The following is a 22,436-nucleotide window of genomic DNA, read 5'->3' as shown; positions in this document are numbered from 1 at the left end:
CCCCTGCAAAGGCTCCCACTAGTCTCATTCCATTATAACATCAACTCAAAGTTCAGAAACCTGTCATCTATATCTAATCCAGGTATAGATGAGGACCCTTGGATATAGCTCCTTAAGCATCTTGAGTATAGTTCCCCTTGATCTATAGGCCTGTGAACAAAGTTGTAAGTCATCTGTCCCACATACACCCAGAATAAAATAATGGGGCATGCAGAAGGTAATGTTTTAGATATTCCTGTAAAAAAGGGGGGGAAAGAGGAGGCCCATAGAAATTCTGAAATCCACCTAGGCAAATACTGGACAATCTTTGAATAGGACTCATTTCTGCCCTTTCCTGAAAATGACTCTTCATAACATTTGGTTGTGTTTTCTGAGTCATGCTTTTTTCGTGAAAGTTAGCATGTGTTTACTGTTGAGTAAACTCTTTGTCTGATTCCTGCTTGTCTGGGAAGTAAAAGGCCTTTCGTTTTATACCGTCTTTTCAGTTCAAGATGGCAGTGGTTCTTGAAAACACTGTAGGTCTCAAGTGGATTTCACTGGAGTTCATTCCATTAGACAAGTCACACACACAAATGTCCCCTAGGTAAGTCCTCTCTACCTTGGGTTTAAGCTGAGGGGCAATGACCTTAAGCTTCTCTTAAGCCTTATTTTTCTTAGAAGCCCAAATGTTAAAAGGAGGTATGACGTATATTCCAAAATTTGTTTTCCTGCATATCAAGCAACCCAATTTATTCAATAAATAAAAATACCAGGTGAGAGAAGAGGTGGGGAACTATAGATTAAAACAGACTTAAAAGATATAAATATATTTACCAATACTTAGTACCTTTATTATTAGCAATTGTTTTCAAATTAAATGTATTGGGGTGACATGGCTAATAACACTATGTAAGTTTCAAGTCAACAATTCTTTATTATATAATTGGTATACTGCATAGTGTGCTTATCACTCATAGTCTAGTCTCCCTCTGTCACTATATATTTCACCTCCTTTACCCTCCTCATCCTTCCTCTCTGGTAATCTCATATTGTTGTATGTGTCTATAAGTTTGTTTTGTTCATTTGTTGCTTTCTTTTTTTAAAACAAGTAATAAAGATTTGTTCAAGGGTCTTAAGAGTTTACAAACTGGGAAAACAGCTAGGCAAAAACCCAGAAGTGTTCTAAAGAAGAAAAAAAGTTAAGAGTTCTTATAGTAAAAAAGTACACTCTAAAGAAATATTAGACTTGCAGTCTTAGCCCTAAGATTGGTCCAGGCTGGTTATCAGTCAGATGACAGGTAGTTTCAGCGGTTACCAAACGGTGGTCCGCGGATCACTAGTGGTCTGTGAGGTCTGAAAGGTTGGCAACCGCTGGTCTAAATGATGGATGTCAGGAGGTCTGGTTATGTCCAGTGATCTGGATAACAATGCCAGGTGGGTGTCAGGTGGCATAGATACCTGAGTCCTTCAGGGGATAATCAGAAGGTTATTTGGAGGTTTGATGCACCCAGATGTATAGCTATCTAGGCCAGTGGTTCTCAACCTGTGGGTCGCGAACCCTTTGGCGGTCGAACGACCCTTTCACAGGGGTCGCCTAAGACCATCCTGCATATCAGATATTTACATGACGATTCATAACAGTAGCAACATTACAGTTATGAAGTAGCAACGAAAATAATTCTATGGTTGGGTCACAACATGAGGGACTGTATTTAAAGGGCGAGAAGGTTGAGAACCACTGACTAGGCAGTGGCGCAGGACAGCTGTGCGCACTGGGACAGATGAGGCATTGTCTCTGTTGCTTTCAGTTTTATATTTATTCCACATGAATGAAATCATATGGCTCTTATCCTTTTCCGTTTGACTTACTTCATTTAGCATGATATTCTCAAGATCCATCCATATCGTCACAAATGGCAATATTTCACCCTTTCTTATGGCTAAGGAGTAATTCCAATTGTATATCTTTACCACGACTTCTTTATCCAATCATCTATCAATGATTTAGGTTGTTTCCATGTCTTAGCTACTGTGAATAATATATATTTACAGTATATGTTTTCAAATATTTCAGATACCCTGAAGAATTGCTGGGTCATATGGGAGCTCTATTCTTAAATTTTTGAGGAATTGCCATACTGTTTTCCATAGTGGCTATTATCAGTTTACATTCCAACCAGCAGTGTCTGAGAGTTCCTTTTTCTCTACATTCTCTCCACCTCTTGTTATTTCTTGTCTTATTGATAACAGCTGTGAGGTGTTATCATATTGTGGTTTTGATTTGCATTTCCCTTATACTAGTAGCTAATGAAGGTGAGCATCTTTTCATAAATTCTTTAAAGACCTTTTGTGTGAACAGAGCTGTGAGGTACCACCATTAACTTTTCTGAGGTCTTAATAATGAATTTTATAATCACATCCTAGGCTTCAACTTCAGATCATACTTTATTGAGAGTGCCCTAAGTTTGATCTTTGCTCAACCATTTAAGTTTTAGCACTGTCATCTGGAGAATCTAGAAATCTTCAAAACTAGGAAGTCTTGCCTCCTTTTTATGTAACACTAGTGGCCCGGTGCATGAAATTTGTGCAGGGGGGAGGGGGGGAGGGAGTGTCCCTCAGCCTGGCCTGCACCCTCTCCAATCTGGGACCCCTCAGGGGATGTCAGACTGTCGGTTTAGGCCCGATCCCACAGAAGTGAGGAAACTGGCAGTCTGACATCCCTCTTGCAATCCAGGACTGCTGGCTCCTAATCACTCACCTGCCTGACTGCCTGATCACCCCTAACCACTCTGCCTGCCAGCCTGATCATCCCCAACTGCCCTCCCTGCCAGCCTGCTTGCCCCCAACTGCCCTACCCACCGGCATGATCACCCCCAACTGCCCTCCCCTCCTGGCCTGATCGCCCCTAATTGCCTCTGCCTTGGCCCCACCACCATGGCTTTGTCCAGAAGGACGTCCAGAAGGTCTCCTGGTCTAATTAGCATATTACCCTTTTATTAGTATAGATAGAGGCCTGGTGCATGGGTGGGGGCCGTTTGGTCTGCCCTGAAGGGGGTCCCAGATCAGGGTCGGGGTCCCCTTGGGGGGAGGGACTGGCCTGGGGTGGTTTGCAGGCTGGCCATGCCCCCATCGGGGTTAGGGTCCCCACTGAGGGATGTGGCTGGCCTGGGCAAGGGGCTGATGGTTTGTAGGCTGGCCACACCCCCATCGGGGTGGGGGTCCCTGAGGGGGGCGTGGCCAGCCTGGCCACACCCCCATTGGGGTGACAGTCCCCGCTGGGGGAGGGGTGGGCCTGAGCAAGGGGCTGAGGGCCGTTTGCAGGCTGGCCACACCACCATCAGGGTGAGGGTCCCTGCGGGGGGCGTGGCCAGCCTGGGAGAGGGACTGAGGGCTGTTTGCATGCTGCCACGACCCCATTGGGGTGAGGGTCCCCGCTGGGGGTGTGGCTGGCCTGGGCGAGGGGCTGAGGGCCTTTTGGGGGTGGTATGTAGGCTGGCCAAGCCCCCAGCTTTTGTCCAGAAGGACATCCAGAAGGTCTCCCGGTCTAATTAGCATATTACTCTTTTATTAGTATAGATTCCTTTCTTTACCTTCCCTTTCTCTTCTCGCATCTGACTATATAGTCCTTTCAACATTTTGGCTTATTGTTCAGTTCATTAGATAGATATATATTTTTTAACCTTTCAATTTACTGCAATTGATGTATTGCTAACCTTTCCAGCACCTTACAACAAAGACCACTTTCTTCAAGGTTTCCTCACTTTCTTTTAGGTCCTCACTGGCAGCATACTCAATTTCTGAAATCCTACTACCAATTTATTCAAGGCTCTTTAGACTTTCATTAATATTCTTAAAAGACCTTACAGCTTTTACCCACTGCCCAGTTCCAAAAACACTATCACATTCCACGTTTTTTTAGGCAGCACACTCCTTCAGATATCAAAGTCAGTATTAGCTATCTACTGCTGCATAATAAATTACCCCCAAACTTAGCAGCTTCACAAAGTTTCTTGGGTTAAGAATCTGGAGCAGCTTAGCTGGGTTGTTCTGGCTTGGGGTTTATATGAGATTGTTGTCAAGCTGGGGTTTCAACTATTTGGAAGCTCAAATGAGACTGGAGGATTCACTTCCAAGCTTATTCATGATTGTTGTTAGGCCTCTGTTCCTCTCTTGTCCAGTGATCTCAGTTTCTTACTGTATGAGGCCCTCCAAAGGCTGTCTGAGTATGCAGTTGAATTTCCCAGACTAAGAAATGAGAAAGCACAAGGGCATGCACACCCAGGGTGTAAGCCAAGGTGTCTTTTACAACCCAAGCTTTTCTTTTTAAATAAGGTATGACTGACATAAAAGACTGTTTCAAGTGTACAACATAATGATTCGATATATGTATATATTGCAAAATGAGTGCCACAATAAGTCTAGTTAACATCTGTCACCATGCATAGTTACAAAATTTTTCTTGTGATGAGAACTTTTAAGATCGCTCTTAGCGGCTTTCAAATAGGCAATACAATGTTATTAAGTATAATCCCCACACATTATATCCCCATGACTTATTTTGTAACTGGAAGTTTGTTCCTTTTTACTCATTCACCTAATTTTGAAAGTGGCATGCCACTATACATTATATTCCCATGACTTAATTTTTTTTTAAATATATTTTATTGATTTTTTACAGAGAGGAAAGGAGAGAGATAGAGAGTTAGAAACATCGATGAGAGAGAAACATCGATCAGCTGCCTCTTGCACACCTCCTACTGGGGATGTGCCCGCAACCCAGGTACATGCCCTTGACCGGAATCGAACCCGGGACCCTTCAGTCCGCAAGCTGACGCTCTATCCACTGAGCCAAACTGGTTTCGGCTGACTTAATTTTATAACTAGAAATTTGTTCCCTTTTACCCCCTTCACCTAATCTTGAAAGTGGCATGTCATGACATCCTACATAATAAAAGGGTAATATGCAAATCAACTGAACAGCAGAATGACCAGTCACTATGACGAGCACTGACCACCAGGGGGCAAATGCTCAATGCAGGAGCTGCCCCCTGGTGGTCAGTGCGCTACCAAAGGGGAGCGCTGCTCAGCCAGAAGCCCTGAGTTGTGCTCATGGCTGGCAAGCGCAGTGGCAGTGATGGTAGCCTTTCCCACCTCTGTGGCAGCGCTAAGGATGTCCTACTGCCGGCTTGGAATGGCAGCACTAAGAATGTCCTAAGCCCAGCAATTGGAAAGGACATCCCTCGAGGGCTCCTGGACTGCGAGAGGAAGCAGGCTGGGCTGAGGGACCCCTTTTCCCCCAGTGCACGAATGTTGTGCACCAGCTTCTAGTCTGCTATATGTTACTAGCTACCCAGACTAATACAATAACAAGACTTTGGTACAGTATGGATGGGGACTACCCAAGGATGTGGGTATGAGGAGGAGGAGATCCTTGGGGGTCATCTTGGAGGCTACTATCTTAATTTATATGTTAATATTGTTATGCACTAAAAATTTAATACATATTTTCATCCCTGTAAGAAACTGTTGCTATTTTAAACAGTGTGTCTTAAGATTTATCCACAATATTTACTTTTGTCAGTCTACATTTTTTTCTGTGTCTCCAAGTTTCCATATGGAGTAATTTTCCTTCCATTCTGCAGACTGTTTTGCATTTCCTTTAATTCAGATCTTCTGGTAAAATTCTATCAACTTATTTATCTAAAAATAGCATTTTCTGAAAGATTTTTTCTTTGGTCATAGAATTCTAGGGTAGCAGTTATTTTTTCTCAGCACATTAAAAGTATTTTCTTCCATTTTCTTTTGAGAAAGCATTTCTTTGTTATAGCCTTACTTTGAAGGTATCATATCTTTTTTTTTTCTGGCTACAATAAGGAATATCTTTTTACCTTTGCTTTTCAACAGATTTACCGAGTATGGTTTTGTTTATATATTTTTTTCAGCATGGGATTCACAAAATTTCTTGAGTCTGTAGCATGATACCTTTCACTGGTTTTAGGAAATTCTCAGCTATTATTACCTCCAGAATTACTTTCACCCCATTCTTTATTCTCTTTTTAAGAGTTCATGTATATGTATGATAAACTTATTCACTGTATTCCATGTGTCCCTTTGCTTTTTTCTATATTTTCCATTCTTTAATATGTATATTTTACACATATTATCACTTACTTTACAAATTGTCTTTTTCTGGAGTGGAAGTCCTACAACTAGGAGGAAAGAGAAACGCATACGGACACTCAGAGGAGGCGCAGTGCTGAAGTCAAATTCTGAGGTGCGGAGTGCGCGGAGCGGGCTGGCGGCGGAGGGCGCGGTTGGCGTTTTCAATCGGGAGGGAGTCGCAGACTCTGAGCACCAGATCCGGGCGAGTCTTTAGGGACCCAGACTCAAACGGGAGAAGCAGGACTGTCTGGCTTCGGTCAGAGCGAGTGCAGCTTTCTCTCCCAGCTTTGCAGCAGGTGCTGGGACTCAGAGAGGCAGAGCCCCTGGGGACAGGACTGAGAGCCGCCATAACTGCTCTCTCCGGCCCACCCTGTTGATCCTGTTCTACCCGCCCTGCCCAAGCCCTGCACAGAGGCATTTGCCAGATAGCCTCAGGCTAAGGCTAGATTGGCACCTCCCTAGAGGACAGAAGTTCTCTCACTGCTGACACAGCTGATTCTCATAGCCACTTGGCCTGGAGGTCAAACCCTCCCTGGTACAATCAAGGTTTAACTATAAGACTGCGAACAAAGAGCACTAGGGGGTGCACCAAGGAAGCATAACAAAATGCGGAGACAAAGAAACAGGACAAAATTGTCAATGGAAGATATAGAGTTCAGAACCACACTTTTAAGGTCTCTCAAGAACTGTTTAGAAGCCGCCGATAAACTTAATGAGATCTACAAGAAAACTAATGAGACCCTCGATGTTATATTGGGGAACCAACTAGAAATTAAGCATACACGGACTGAAATAACGAATATTATACAGATGCCCGACAGCAGACCAGAGGAGTGCAAGAATCAAGTCAATGATTTGAAATGCGAGGAAGCAAAAAACACCCAACCGGAAAAGCAAAATGAAAAAAGAATCTAAAAATGCGAGGATAGTGTAAGGAGCCTCTGGGACAGCTTCAAGCGTACCAACATCAGAATTATAGGGGTGCCAGAAGATGAGAGAGACCAAGATATTGAAAACCTATTTGAAGAAATCATGACAGAAAACTTCCCCCACCTGGTGAAAGAAATGGACTTACAGGTCCAAGAAGCGCGGAGAACCCCAAACAAAAGGAATCCAAAGAGGACCACACCAAGACACATCATAATTAAAATGCCAAGAGCAAAAGATAAAGAGAGAATCTTAAAAACAGCAAGAGAAAGAAACTCAGTTACCTACAAGGGAATACCCATACGACTGTCAGCTGATTTCTCAACAGAAACTCTGCAGGCCAGAAGGGAATGGCAAGAAATATTCAAAGTGATGAATACCAAGAACCTACAACCAAGATTACTTTATCCAGCAAAGCTATCATTCAGAATTGAAGGTCAGATAAAGAGCTTCACAGATAAGGAAAAGCTAAAGGAGTTCATCACCACCAAACCAGGATTATATGAAATGCTGAAAGGTATCCTTTAAGAAGAGGAAGAGGAAGAAAAAGGTAAAGATACAAATTATGAACAACAAATATGCATCTATCAACAAGTGAATCTAAGAATCAAGTGAATAAATAATCTGATGAACAGAATGAACTGTTGATTATAATAGAATCAGGGACATAGAAAGGGAATGGACTGACTATTCTTGGGGGGGAAAGGGGTGTGGGAGATTCGGGAAGAGACTGGACAAAAATCGTGCACCTATGGATGAGGACAGTGGGTGGGGAGTGAGGGCGGAGGGTGGGGCGGGAACTGGGAGGAGGGGAGTTATGGGGGGGAAAAAAGAGGAACAAATGTAATAATCTGAACAATAAAGATTTAATTAAAAAATAAATAAATAAATTAAAAACAAACAAACAAAAAACAAATTGTCTTTTTCTTTTTTTAATCTAGTATTTTATCTAAACATTAAGTCCTTAATTGTTAATTTTTTCATATTATTCAGTTTTAGAATTTAATTTGGTTCTTAACAGTTCTGTCCTCCTTTTCAACTCTGTCTTTTATATTTTTTAAAAAATAATATGAACAATATTTTAAAGTTTATGTCTGATAACTCCATTATCTGGACTCCTCATGGGTCTGTCTGTTTACGTTGTCTACTAGAGGCCCGGGGCACGAAATTCGTACACTGGGGGAGGAGGGAAAGGAGGGTGTCCCTCAGCCCAGCCTGCACCCTCTCTAATCTGGGACTCCTTGGGTGATGATGTCTGACAGCCAGTTTAGGGATCGGGCCTAAACCGGCAGTTGGACATTCCTCTGGCTGTCAACCACTTGCCTGCCTGCCTGCCTGCCTGCCTGCCCTTAACCGCTTCTACCTGCCAGCCTGACCACCCCCTAACCACTCCCCTGCCAGCCCAATCAAGACCTAACTGCTGTCCTGCTGGCCCAATCGCCCCCAACTGCCTACCCCGCCGGCCTGATCACTCCCAAATGCCCTGCCTTGCTGGCTTGGTCCCTCCTCAACTGCCCTCCCCTGATGGCCTGATCACCCACAACTGCCCTCCCCTGCCGGCCATCTTGTGGTGGCCATCTAGTGACCACATGAAGGCGGCTATCTTGTGCGAGGGTGTGACAGTCGATTTGCTTATTATCTCTTTATTATATAGGATAGTTTCTCTTGGATTTTGGTTTCATTGTATTTCCTGCTCAATTGTCTGGTTGTTTTGTTGTTTTTAATTGAATGTCTAGAAATAAAACATTTTAGAGATAATCTGTGGTCCAGGAAGATGATTAACTTGTTTCTGGATAACAGCTAGGGGTATTACCAACCCTAGATTTCAATCAGAGACTAGTAAAAGTCAAAGATGGGCTTCAGACCCTAAAAGACCAGTCAATTCCTCAACTGAGATCCACTAGCATCAGAGTCATGTGGGGCATAGCATAATTGGAAATTCCCAGGCTTATTGATTTAATTTTGGAAGAAGACACATTTTAATAAAAACTCCAGGTAATTTTATGCATACTAAAGTTTAAAAATTACTTCATAAATAAATTCCAACTACCTTAATAAAAAAATAAATGTGTGATCTCCTAGCAGACTTGTTAAGCTTGTTTTCTTTCTACTTGTGTAAAGTTTGTGATTTTCTTTTTTGTTTTACTTTGCTTATCACACACCAATTTCAAAAAACTCCAACAAAACCTCTTTGAAAAAGTAATGACATGAAGTTGTTGGCTGATCCATTTATCATTAATAATAACATTTTGTCTGTATAATATGCCACATTTATTAAGGAAGAAAAGTGTACCATAAAGGTTAAAGTAATACTACAATTTTAACACATTTTAATATATTTCAGACACAGATTTTCCTTTACACCAGAAATAAAGTTCTTCTTCAGGACAGTTTTATAGCTAGTCTATCCTTTAAATGGTCAAAATACTCAATTCTCCAGCAATATAAGTAACACGATAGACCTTTTTATACATATAAGGCTAACATTCCTAAAAGAGAAGAATCCTAATTTTGAAATGACTATAAGAAAAAGCTGTGTGAAATTAAGGAACTATACTTAAAGTAAATTAAACCAAAGGTACATTCACATTCTATTTAGGAAAGAAGATTCAATTCTAACCTAAGCCATAAATATACAAATACAAATAAAAATAGTGAATACAGCAATTTCGTAGCATCTGTTCCAAATAAATTCAAATATGGTTTGGTTACTAGAGGTTTATACCCTGTGTTACATAAGTCACCTTTTTAATTCTTTCCATGTAGGAAAAAGAATCCCCAAATAATTATGTTCAGAGATCCTGGTTCTCCCCACAACTTTTCCCCCATGCTCCTCTTTATCCAAATACACCATCAAAAAATTGTGCAATTTTGCGAGATCTACTTTAAGTATTGGATATTCTTCTACTATGGGATGACTTTTTAGTTCCATAAAGTAAAGAAAATTGGTCATTTTTAATTCTTCTAGATTATAATTGTAAAATTTAAAAATGAGGAATAAGAAAGATATCTGCTTATCATCAAGAAGTCAACAAACAACAAGTGCTGACGAGGATGTGAAAAAAAAGGAACCCTTCATGCACTGCTGGTGGGAATGCTGACTCGTGTAGCCACTGTGGAAAACAGTATGGAGTTTCCTCAAAAAATTAAAAATGAAACTCCCATTTGATCCAGTAATCCCACTTCTAGGAATATATCCTAAGAAATCAGAAACACCATTCAGAAAGGATATATGCACCCCTATGTTCACAGCAGCACAATTTACAACACCTAAGATTTAGAAACAGCCTAAGTGCCCATCAGCAGATGAGTGAATTAAAAAACTGTGATACATCTACACAATGGAATACTATGCTGCTGTAAAAAAGCAAGAACTCTTAACATTTGCAACAGCACAGATGGACTTGGAGAGCATTATGCTAAGCGAAATAAGCCAGTCAGAGAAAGATAAATATCACATGATCTCACTCATTTGTGGAATATAATGAACAAAAATAAGTAGATCCAGAGACAGAGAAGCATCAAACAGACCATCAAACCTCAGAGGGAAGGCAAGGAAGGATTGGGGGGGGGCTGGGGGGGGGGGAGGAGGTGACAAGAGATCAACCAAAAAACTTGTATGTATGCATATAAGCATAACCAATGGACACAGACAGTAGGGGAGTGAGGGCATGTGCTGGGGGATGGGAGTGGCTGGGGAGAGGTCAATGGGGAAAGAAGGAGACATATATAATACTTTAAACAAGAAAAAATTTAAATTAAAAAAAATTTCTTAATTGGAATGGACTCTAAAGACATGCCACTCTCAATTTGGGGGCTGGATAAGCCATTAGTGGTGGTGGTCTGTCTGTCTGTTTTTATTTTCTCTCTCTGTATAGTTAAGAAGCTTTTTGAATGGTTCCTAGAAATCAGAGTCTTCATTCAGATGGAACTTGCCAGAAGGCTCCAAAGTACAAAGATCCTTACCCATATGATCTAATGTTTTGGGCCTTTGAATTTGTTTGGGATGAAACTGGTTCGGTCGGAAATGTAAAATGTGATGAAAATGTAAAAAAATGATTTTGCTTATTCGTAAAAAGCTCTATGCATATACTAAAAACAACTGAATTTTTTACTTTAAAGGGGTGATTTTTATAGTAAAAAAAGATGTGCATTTTCAGGTTTAAAAAAAATTAGATTGCAATGTATTTTTTCAAGTTTTATTTTCTTTCTTATTTTCTAATTGTTTTGCCAAAAAAGCAGTGCTGCACATTAAGAAAATAGGCTGCCTTAGTTTGTAAACTGATGTATCTCTAAAAGGCCCTGAATCTTTCTTACTTCTGTTCTCATTTCCTCATTTAAAAAATGGAGATAATATTCCTCATAAGGTTTTCTGTGAAGATTAATTTAGTTAATAATGTATAGTAACACCCTCTTATCCATGGTGGATACATTCCAGGACCCTCAGTGTATGCCTGAAACCATGAATACAGTGGGGCCTTAACTTACGAGTTTAATTCATTCTGAGACGGAGCTCGTTAACTCAAATTACTCTATCAATTCAATGCAAAAAATCGGCTGAGAGACAGCTGGTATCTCAAAAAACTCGTTAGTCAGGACACTCGTAAGTCAAGGCCCCACTGTAGTACTGAACCGATATATACTATGTTTTTTCCTTTACATACATACCTATAATAAAATTTATTTGTAAATCAGGCATAGTAAGAGATTAACAATAACCAATATAACCTGGGTAAGTGCCAGCAAAATGGAGCAAGAAGGTATGAGCCCTAGCTGGTTTGGTTCAGTGGATAGAGTGCCGGCCCGTGGACTGAAGAGTTCCGGGTTTGATTCTAGCCAAGGGCACGTGCCCAGGTTTCCCTGTGGGGGGTGTGCAGGAGGCAGATGATTGGTGATTCTCTCTAATCATTGATGTTTCTCTCTCTCTCTCCCTTCCTCTCTGAAATCAATAAAAATAAAATTACAAAAAAGGTGTGAGATTTCAACATGCTACGTAGAATGGCATGCAACTGAAAACTTATGAATTGTTTAATTCTTGAATTTTTCTATTTAATATTTTTCGATTATGGTTAACTATGGGTAACTGAAACCATGTAAAGCAAAACTGTGAGTAAAGAGGGATTACTTTTATGTGCTTGTAACAGTGGCTGGTATATAGTATATGATAGTTGTTGTTGTTGCACAGTATTCAGTAACATTTTGCTGGTCTTTATCTCAAAGATAATTGACAAGGCTTCACAAGTCACTGAATTAACAATAAAATGTGAATTGTTCAAGAAAAACATTTCTAATCAGTTATTTTTAATATGTACCTTTCGTGCTATTGGTTCCTGACCTTCCATCAATGTATACCAGCTGACAAGTTTATTCCAGCCCTCAGTTGGCAACAGTATGTAATCCAATTCATCAATAAGATGCTCCTTAAGTGATTGGGCATCACCATCTGTAAAAGGAAAAACAAATTCAATACATAAAAAGAAACAACAGTACATACCTCTAAACACTCTGGTTGTATACATCACAAATTACTTAAACTCATAAAAACTAATTAAAATATTTAAATAAGTTCTAAAGGAAGCTCTGAAGAGGCTCACATCTAAATCTATATATTTCAAAATAAACTGTTGCTTTAAAAAGTTCCAATGTTTAACATTAGTCAAGCAACAATGTTTGAAAACATAATTTTTTTTATTAGTCTCTAAAAAATATAGTAAGGTATAATTGTTAGCCAAGGGGCCTCAAAAAAAGTGTTTTCCAAATATTTTCAGTATCAGAAATCTGTCACACGGTAATAGTTGTCATTCTAGCATTAGCTGATAAAGGAAACTCAAAAAACAAATCAATAACCTTTCACAATGACTCCAAAGTACATGGGGCTGGAAACCATGATGGAAATCACAAGAGGACATCCTGTGAATCAGATCATTATTCCAAAGGGCCCATAATCTAGAGTCTTTCCTAGAGAAGAGTGGAAGCAGTTTTTCAGATGTGATTCTAATTCTATGATCCACTTTCAAAATTCTGTTTAAACTAAAAATTTATTATAGAGCAGGCCAGAAATCTTGAATTATACCTATATCACACAGTCCTACTTAGAGATTAACTTATTATTATCTGGTCCTTTACATCAATTTTCAAAGTACAGACACAGAAATAGTTTATTAAGTTACAACATAAAGGGGATTCTCTCATTCTGAGCCAGTCTTACATGATCAAGCATGGAAAACCAAATTGCTCTTGGTAGAATTTCAATAATAAGAACATACTAACTATTCTTATCCTATCTAATAAAAGAGAAAAATGGTAATTGGCGTACGACGATACCCTTTTCATTGGCTAATCAGGGCTATATGCAAATTAACTGCCAACTATGATTGGCAGTTAACTGCCAACAAGATGGCAGTTAATTTGCATATGTAGGAACAATGCAGGGAGGCGAAAGGGAAAGCAGGAAGAAGCCCCCTGCCACTGACAGTGATTGGAAACCCAGGGGGGAGCTAAGAGCTGGGGGGGCCCCCAGGCATGATCGGAGAATCAGGTGCCTTTGCCGCCCTGGCCAGTGATAGCAGGAAGTAGGGGTGGAGCCAGTGATGGGAGCTGGGCACGGTCGAAGCTGGCAGTCCCGGGAGCTAGGGGCCCCTTGCCTGGGCCTAAAGCGGAGCCCACAATCGCGGGGCCGCTGCAGCTGCGGCTCCCCGCTGCCCGGGCCGGACGCCTAGGCCAGAGGCGTTAGGCCTGGGCAGGGGCAGAGCCTGCGACCGCAGGGAGCTGCGGGTCCCCTGCCCAGGCCTGACACCTCTGCCAGAGGCCTCAGGCCTGGTCAAGGGGCCGATCCGGTGATTGGTGATCGGAGGGTGATGAGGGTCAACTCCTCTGGCCGAGGCATCAGGCCTGGGTGGGGGGTGGAGCCGGGGATTGGGGGGATATGATGGTCCCCTTGCCCAGGCCTGAAGCCTGGGTCAGCGGCGTCAGGCTTGGGCGGGGGGTGGAGCCAGCGATCAGAGGGAGATGGGGGTCCCCTGCCCAGGCATGATTCCTGGGCCAGAGGCCTCAGGCCTGGGCGGGGGCCAGAGCCAGTGATCAGGGGGAGATGGGGGTCCCCTGTCCAAGCCTGACACCTCTGGCGGAGGCATCAGGCCTGGGCAAGGGGCCGATCAGGCAATCGGAGGGTGATGGGCCTCTATGCCTCTGGCGTTGGCGTCAGGCCTGGGCAAGGGGCCAATCAGGCGATCGGAGGGTGATGGGGGTCTACGCCTCTGGCCGAGGCATCAGGCCTGGGCAAGGGGCCGATCCTGCGATTGGAGGGTGATGGGGGTCAACGCCTGAGGGCTCCCAGTATGTGAGAGGGGGCAGGCTGGGCTGAGGGACACTGCCCTCCCCACACACACCCAGTGCACGAATTTCGTGCACCGGGCCCCTAGTTAGATATAAAAATATAAATTAAGCAAGAAGCAGGAAAAATGCTGAAGGGAATAAGAGAAGGTTATTTATTCTATCTAGGATCACCTCATGGTCGCCACAGAATCATACCAAATTTGAGAAAATATGTTTCATATAGAGCAGAAATGGAAAATCTCTGGTTTTTATAATATGAACCTGAACAGCAGATGTAAATGAAGTATTACTTTTTAAACTCAGTTTTTTTACACCTTACTTGTCATTTTTAAATTCTTGATGAAAATTGAAATTTGCAACACATTTTCGGAACATTCTGAAGATGATGGGTAATCATCTATGGGTAATGTACTATGATATATAACGCAGCAGATAACCATGTTATCTCAGTCATTCGTCAAAGCAATCCTATAAAATAGGTATTTTCCTTTTAGATTCGAAAATATATTCAGGGAAATTGAGTAACTTGCCCAAGATCATATATCCAGAAAATTGCAGGTATAGTAAAAAATGTTATTATAGAAAGTCCTTTTATTTCAATTAATTGTCCACTATTATGAAATATCTCCATTTTTATTAGTAAACAGATTTAGGTATTTTTAATTTGCCCAAGGTCACACAGACAGAAAATTAGTGAGACTGGATTCAAATCCTTTTACTCTATCATCCATTTTCTTTCACTATAACAAAATGTTTCAAAGAAAACTTAGGAAAAAATAATTTAAAATTAAGACTTCAATGCTGTTTTCCAATTTGAGAGTTGGAGTAAATGATTTTATTATATACCAGAATGTAAACAGTTATTTGTATCTAGTAGTCAAAATGAAATAATCATTTTTAAAGGGAGAAAACACCCCTAAAAACAGAATAGCTGATATCTGTTACTTCTGTGTTTACTGGTATATAATGGATATACAATAAACTGCATATATTTAAAATGTACAGTTTGGTAAGTTTTGACATATCAATAACAGTGTGAAACCATCACCACTACCAAAATGAACATATCCATCACCTGCAAAGTTTTCCTTGTAGCCTTTTGTAATCTCTCTTTTCTGGCCATCCAAGTCAACCTTCCTATTGTCAGAAAACCACTTGTTTGTGCTTTGTATATGAAAATTGTGTCTGCGTTCTGCTAACATAGGTAAGTCTGCATATTCTAGAAACTTAGCTAAAAATACTATGTACTGTTTTATACAGCTTCGTTTATGCTGCATAATTATCTTGAGATCCATTCATGATTTTATGTATCAACAAGAGGCCCAGTGCACAGATTTGTGCACCAATGGGGTTCCTCAGCTTGGCCTGCGCCCTCTTGCAATGTGGGACCCCTTGGGGGATGTTGGACTGCCAGTTTCCACCTGATCCCTACAGGCCAGGACGAGGGACCCCACAGGTGCATGAATCCGTGCACCGGGCCTCTAGTATGCATATAAGATCTTTGGTGAATCTCTTCCCACCCTCCCCTCTCTCCTTCCCTTGGAAATTCATCAGAATGTTCCATGTTTCCATGCCTGTGCGTTGAGCGCCTGCCCCCTGGTGGTCAGTGTGAGTCATAGCGACCAGTCATATATATATTTTTCATTCCTTTTAATTGCTCAATAGGATTTCATTATTTATATATATAAAAGCCTGATATGCAAACTGTCCCCACGGGAGTTCTACCGGGAGACCAGGAATTTGATCACTCGCTATGGCGTGCGCTGAACACCAGGGGGTGGCGCAGAACAAAGGAAGCCCCTGGCCGGCAGCTGAGGAAGGAAAGCCTTGGTCAGCAGCTGGAAGGCCCCAATAGGCCCTGATGGCCAGCGAAGCCTAGGGACCCTACCCGTGCACGAATTTTGTGCACTGGGCCTCTAGTATAGATATATTTGTTTATCCATTCAGCTGTTGATGGGCATTTTGGGTTGTTTCCAGTTTTTTCTATTACAAATAACACTGCTATAAACATTTGTGTACAAGTTTCCATATAAATAAATACTTTCACTTTTCTTGGGTGAATGCCTAAGAATGGAACGGTTGGTTCCTATGGTAAATATACTTAGTGTTTTAGAAAATTGCCAGACTATATCACTCCCAGAAAGTGTATTAAAGTTCTACTTGCTCCACATCCATGTCAACACTTGGTATGGGGTCAGTCTTTTAAATTTTAATGATTTTAATACATGTATTGTGGTTTTACTCTTCATTTCTTTAATAACTAATAATGTTGAATATCTTTGCATATGCTTTTTGAAAACTTCTCTGGTGAAGCATCTGTTGAAATCTTTGCCCATATTTTCCACTGGGCTTTATTAATGCAAAGATCCAAGAATGTAAACATATGTCAGTGCTCCCCAACTTAAAAATGTCTGTGTCCATTAGGAAAAACAATATACAACACAACATTCCTCCCCAAATAATAAGGTAGCACTTTCTAACTTACATTCTTCATTTAAAGGTTTAAATAATAAACCTATATTACATCATAAATGAAAAACAAAATTTGTCACGATACAAACTAATTTTAACAGAATAGTCTGAGTTCATTATATCAAATCTACAATACAAAGAAAGTTCTAGTTTATCAATATATGTACATTAACATTTTTTGTGTTCCCTACATTGACTATAACATATTTGAAAGAAACATTTACAATTTGACTGAAAGAAGAAAATAATACCTTTGAGAAGTCCAGAGTTATCAATGGGTCCAGGATATACATTTTGATCTCCCATCTGGTATTTGTCCCAACTGTCAAAGCCAACATATTTTTTCCACTGTTTGAACCAGCGACTATCAACTAGGTACCTAAAAAAGAAAAATTGGTAAAGGAAAACCTGGAACTATAGGAACAGCACGGAAGCTATTTTTGATACAGTAAACCTTCATTTTGCGGACCTCAATTTAACGAACTTTGGATTTTAATGGACAAAATTTCTGATGTATATGTCATATGTGAAAATTAACACTTTGTTAATTTTAAAATGCTTTTAACCAAGATTTGCTTATAATTAAATTAACAGGTTATTTTTATTATTAATTCGCTGTTCTTTTTAATAAATTTTAGCGAACAGGCCATATGTTGGAAAAAAAACACTGTAGCAATTTCGCTGACATAAATATTACATACCTACAACTATAGTCTACATATTTAAATCCAAAAGTCACCGCTTATAAATAATGTTCGGTTAATTACTAGCACATAATCACATTGCATTGCCCTCAGTAACTGGTTCTGTTGTCACCTAGCCTGACTTTCTGCAGCACTTTGAACACATGCTGGGTGCGCTAGCCCCAGCCCTGTGCATTTGTTTACTGGGGTGACTGGTGAAAGCATGTACTTACTAGATCTATTTATAGAAATTTAAAATTACTGTAATACATATAGAAAAGTTTTCTGTGAAATTAAGCTTTTCTTACATACTTAATTTTAATTACACACAAGTCTACATAAGCAAAAATAGATAAACTAACTGGTAAATTTTTTAGCATACACATTCGGAAAACCTACTTTATTATATAATGGATTTTTGGCTTTTACAAACCCTTACCTGCATTAGTTCGCTATATAGAGGTTTTACTGCATTTTATTATATACATATTAAAGTACGTACCTACTTCAAAGATTATTGAGAATAATTTTAATGTCACAGTATTTTAAAGAAAAATATTTCACTTGTATAAAGTATTATTTCTATTATTCTATATATCTACTATTAGATAAGTGTTAACTATACATTTTAAAAATTCCTTATAGCACTTATTGAAAAATGCAAGTAATATCTCTTCATTAAAATATTTGCCAGCTGAAAATTCTAATGGTAATCATAAAAATCAAAACAAATTTTAAAATGTAATATGATAAAATACAACAAGAAAAATGGTTCTTTTGCAAAAAACTTACAAATACCATCTGCTAATTACATACATTTTAGTGTATCTTTTTGGGAGTAAGAACAGCAAGTATTAAAGGTTTGCAAGATTGCTTATAATCATTATTATACAAGTTTTTTTATTTTTTTTAAATTATTTTATTGACTTTTTACAGAGAGGAAGGGAGAGGGATAGAGAGTTAGAAACATCGATGAGAGAGAAACATCGATCAGCTGCCTCCTGCACACCCCCTGGGGATGTGCCTGCAACCCAGGTACATGCCCTTGCCTTCAGTCCGCAGGCCGACGCTCTATCCACTGAGCCAAACTGGTCAGGGCCCAAGTTTTTTTTTTTAAAAAGCCCACAAATAATTATTTTTATAAATGTGACACACTAACTATTTAACTATATTCATCTTATTTTCAAAAATTAAAAAAATTAATCCTCATTAGATAACCAGTGACAGAAAAAAGTAAAATAATGGTTCTCTAGTAAAGAGAGCATAAAAAAATCATAAGCCTTAAGAACTTTACAAATTTATTCTGAGTATATTATACCTACTATGAAATATTGCTTTTGTCACTGGTTCATAATTATTTTAATTCTCTTCCAAAAACATTTTCCCCACATTTAACCAGATTCAATCACAAACAAAATCAAAAGTAAAGGTTAACAAGACATGTAAACAAGTTTTTAGATCATCATTCTGATGTTTTTGTGCTTACTATATATAGCACTATCAGAATGTCTGAAAATCTCTCAAGCAAATACATCATCCTAACAAAACACCACTATTCTTAATTACTTAAAAGTAAATATGGAAAAAAAAAGTGGATATGGCAGAATTTCTATACATCAATACCCCAAACCCACTATTAGGGCTATGCAAGTAAGAGCCTCCAAATCATAAAATTTGAGATTTATGAGGAAAACATATTATAAGACTAACTCATAAAAGAATACTATTTCTAAAATAAAATAGTTTAGATTAGCAATGAGTTTATATGTTAAATTGATAGTAAAATTACACTATATTTTATTTCACCCATCAAAAAATTTTTACTTTCTCCTTTGCAATTTAAACAAGTGTTTCAGACATTTTATTTGCTTTCTTTGCAAAAAAGTCACACTAAATGATCTTTCCTTTATTCCATTCATCTTCATTTCTATCATTTCAATTTCACAGTGTCTTAATTATTTTAATCCTGATATATTTGAAGGCAAGTTCCCCCAACTTGTTTGAGTTGCAAATTGTCTTAACTATCTTTGGCCATCTGCTCTTCCATATGAATTCTAGAAACAGCTTATCAGGTTACACACACACATACACACACACACACACACACACACACACAAAACCACCATCAAAAAACAGTTTAAGATTTTTATTGGAATTGTATTAAAATTTATAGATTAACAATCTATCTATCTATATAAAAGCCTAAGCGACCGAATGACCAGTTGCTATGACATGCACTGACCACCAGGGGGCAGACGCTCAATGCAGGAGCTCCCACAGACAACTTCCTGTGGCTGGCAAACCTCCCGCGGTCCTTCCCTGGCCAGCTTCCCACAGCCGCTTTTCTCAGTCAGCCACCCCCGGCCACCCGATTGGCCCTGATCACCTGTGAGGCCAAGGGACCCACCTGTGCATGAATTCATGCACTGGGCCTCTAGTAATATAATTTAAAATGCAATTTATAAAACTTACTTTAAAAATTATTAGTGGAATAGTATCAAAATTATATTTATTTAAAAGGTATTTCTAAAGGGGCTTTATCTCCCCAAGTATCAACACTAATAAAAGAGAAAAATGGTAATTGGCGTACGACGATACCCTTTTCATTGGCTAATCAGGGCTATATGCAAATTAACTGCCAAGATTGGCAGCTAACTGCCAACAAGATGGCGGTTAATTTGCATATGTAGGCACAATGCAGGGAGGCGAAAGGGAAGGCAGGAAGAAGCCCCCTGCCACTGACAGTGATCGGAAACCCTTGCCCTGCCCCCCCAGCCATGATGGGAGAATCAGGCGCCTTTGCCGCCCTGGCCAGTGATAGCAGGAAGTAGGGGTGGAGCCAGCGATGGGAGCTGGGCACGGTCGAAGCTGGCAGTCCCAGGAGCTAGGGGCCCCTTGCCTGGGCCTAAAGCGAAGCCCACGATCGCGGGGCCGCTGCAGCTGCGGGTCCCCGCTGCCCGGGCCGGACGCCTCAGCCAGAGGCATCCTGCAGGGGCAGGGGCGAGCCCACACGATCGCGGCGCCCCCCGCTGCCACTGCAGGTCCCCGCTGCCCGGGCCAGACGCCTAGGCCAGAGGCGTCAGGCCTGGGCAAGGGGCCGATGATCCTGCGATTGGAGGTTGATGGGGGTCAACGCCTGAGGGCTCCCAGTATGTGAGAGGGGGCAGGCTGGGCTGAGGGACACTCCCCCCCCCCCACCCAGTGCACGAATTTCGTGCACCGGGCCCCTAGTCTATATAATAAAAGCCTAAGTGACTGTTATGGTGGAACAACCAGAACAACCAGTTGCTATGGTGGTGCACTGACCACCAGGGGGCAGACACTCAACACAGGAGCTGCTCCCTGGTGGTCAGTGAGCTCACACAGGGGGAGTACCACTCAGCCAGAAGCCAGGCTCACAGCTAGCAAGCGCAGCGGCAGTGGTGGGAGCCTCCCCCACCTCCGTGGCAGCGCTAAGGAGCAGCAAGCCAAGCAGCAAGCAGGCGGGCGGTAAGGAGTGAGGGGTCCTGGACTGAGAGAGGGCACAAGCCGGGCGGAGGGACCCCCCCCACTCCCACACGAATTTCGTGCACTGGGCCTCTAGTTTAATATATTCTTCACAGTTATAGTGGAGTTTTGCACTGAGCAGTGTTCATCTGCTGCCATAACATGGTATTATTATGAGAGGAGACTCTCCCATTTGATGACTATTTGGCTGCTTTCAACACTATCTTCAATTGCAAAGGGGCATCATACTTGTATTACAGACCATCTATATCTTACTTACTGTAGTAAAGAAATACAAGAAGTAAAAAAATGGGGAGCATCTGTTACAGAAACAATGTGTAGTCTTCCTAGGTTTACTCACCAAAGACAATATTAGATAAGTAATCAAATCAAAATTTATTTTAAGACATTTACATAGATTTGTTGTACTGTAAAACTCTACTCGTAATCTATGAATCTGCCAAAATCCCAATTCCTCAACTTGACCTGACAAAAGCCTAGAACAGAACCAATAGCTCACCAACATTACAAATGAACGAACAAAGACCTGAATTTATACATTCTAAACAGCACTTTAATCCTTGGTATACTCTTAGGGTCCAGATAAGCCCAATTTTAGCTTCTGAGTTTCTTTTTTGAATAGTTATAACTATTTGCAAAGATTGCTATTTCGTGACTTTTATTCTTCACAAATAGTCATAACTATTATTTTAGGATGAAAGCTAAATTCTTAACATTGCCTAACAGGTCTTTTTTTAAATAATAATTTAATAAAGCCATAATAATTAAAATTATGCTATTTTAATAAAATAATCAACATATAAACGAAGAAGACAAAACCGAGTCCATTAGCAGGGCCAAAGGACACATAAGAATTGAGTATATGATAAAGGAGGTATTATAAATTAAGGTGTTGGAGAAACTGGCTATAAGAGTTAATTTCAGTTGGATAAACTAGTTTATTAAAGTTAATATGTTAATAATCATATTTCTATGAATAACCATTAAGCACTTAAGCTGTGTGTCAGCACTGAGCCAAAGAATTTACTTTCATTACCTCATTTAATTCTGATAATTTTCTACAAAGTACTACTACTTTTTTTAAATATATGTGAGTATTTTTTATTTGATCTGCTCCTCCCTACCTTTCTTTTTTAAAAAATATATTTTATTGATTTTTTACAGAGAGGAAGGGAGAGGGATAGAGAGTTAGAAACATGGATGAGAGAGAAACATCGATCAGCTGCCACCTGCACACTCCTTACTGGGGATGTGCCCGCAACCAAGGTACATGCCCTTGGCCGGAATCAAACCTGGGACCATTCAGTCCGCAGGCCGACATTCTATCCACTGAATCAAACCGGTTAGGGCCCTTATTTATCTCTGTGCTGA

At 40.3% G+C, this 22,436-nt stretch overlaps 1 protein-coding gene across 13 annotated transcripts in view; it reads right to left on the bottom strand.

The window, feature by feature from the left end:
• Positions 1–22,436, bottom strand: part of USP15 (ubiquitin specific peptidase 15) — a 131,302-nt gene that overhangs the window by 86,274 nt on the left and 22,592 nt on the right. For 12 of the 13 annotated variants that reach the window (XR_009451246.1, XR_009451247.1, XR_009451249.1 and 9 more), the window contains exons 2-3: positions 17,127–17,254; positions 12,381–12,511 (exon numbers count right to left, since the gene is read on the bottom strand). Coding sequence is in view for 8 of the 13 variants with exons in the window: in XM_059683452.1 (XP_059539435.1) it covers positions 12,381–12,511; positions 17,127–17,254 (259 nt within the window). In the remaining 5 variants the exon portion in view is untranslated. Of the gene's footprint in view, positions 1–3,226; positions 4,225–12,380; positions 12,512–17,126; positions 17,255–22,436 lie in introns of those variants that run through there. The other variant, XM_059683457.1, reaches the window with a different exon arrangement.

This window comes from Myotis daubentonii, chromosome 2, assembly GCF_963259705.1.
Source record: "Myotis daubentonii chromosome 2, mMyoDau2.1, whole genome shotgun sequence".
NCBI lineage: Eukaryota > Metazoa > Chordata > Mammalia > Chiroptera > Vespertilionidae > Myotis > Myotis daubentonii.
The sequence above is the reverse complement of the archived record's forward strand: the minus strand, read 5'-3'. Positions and strand labels throughout refer to the sequence as shown.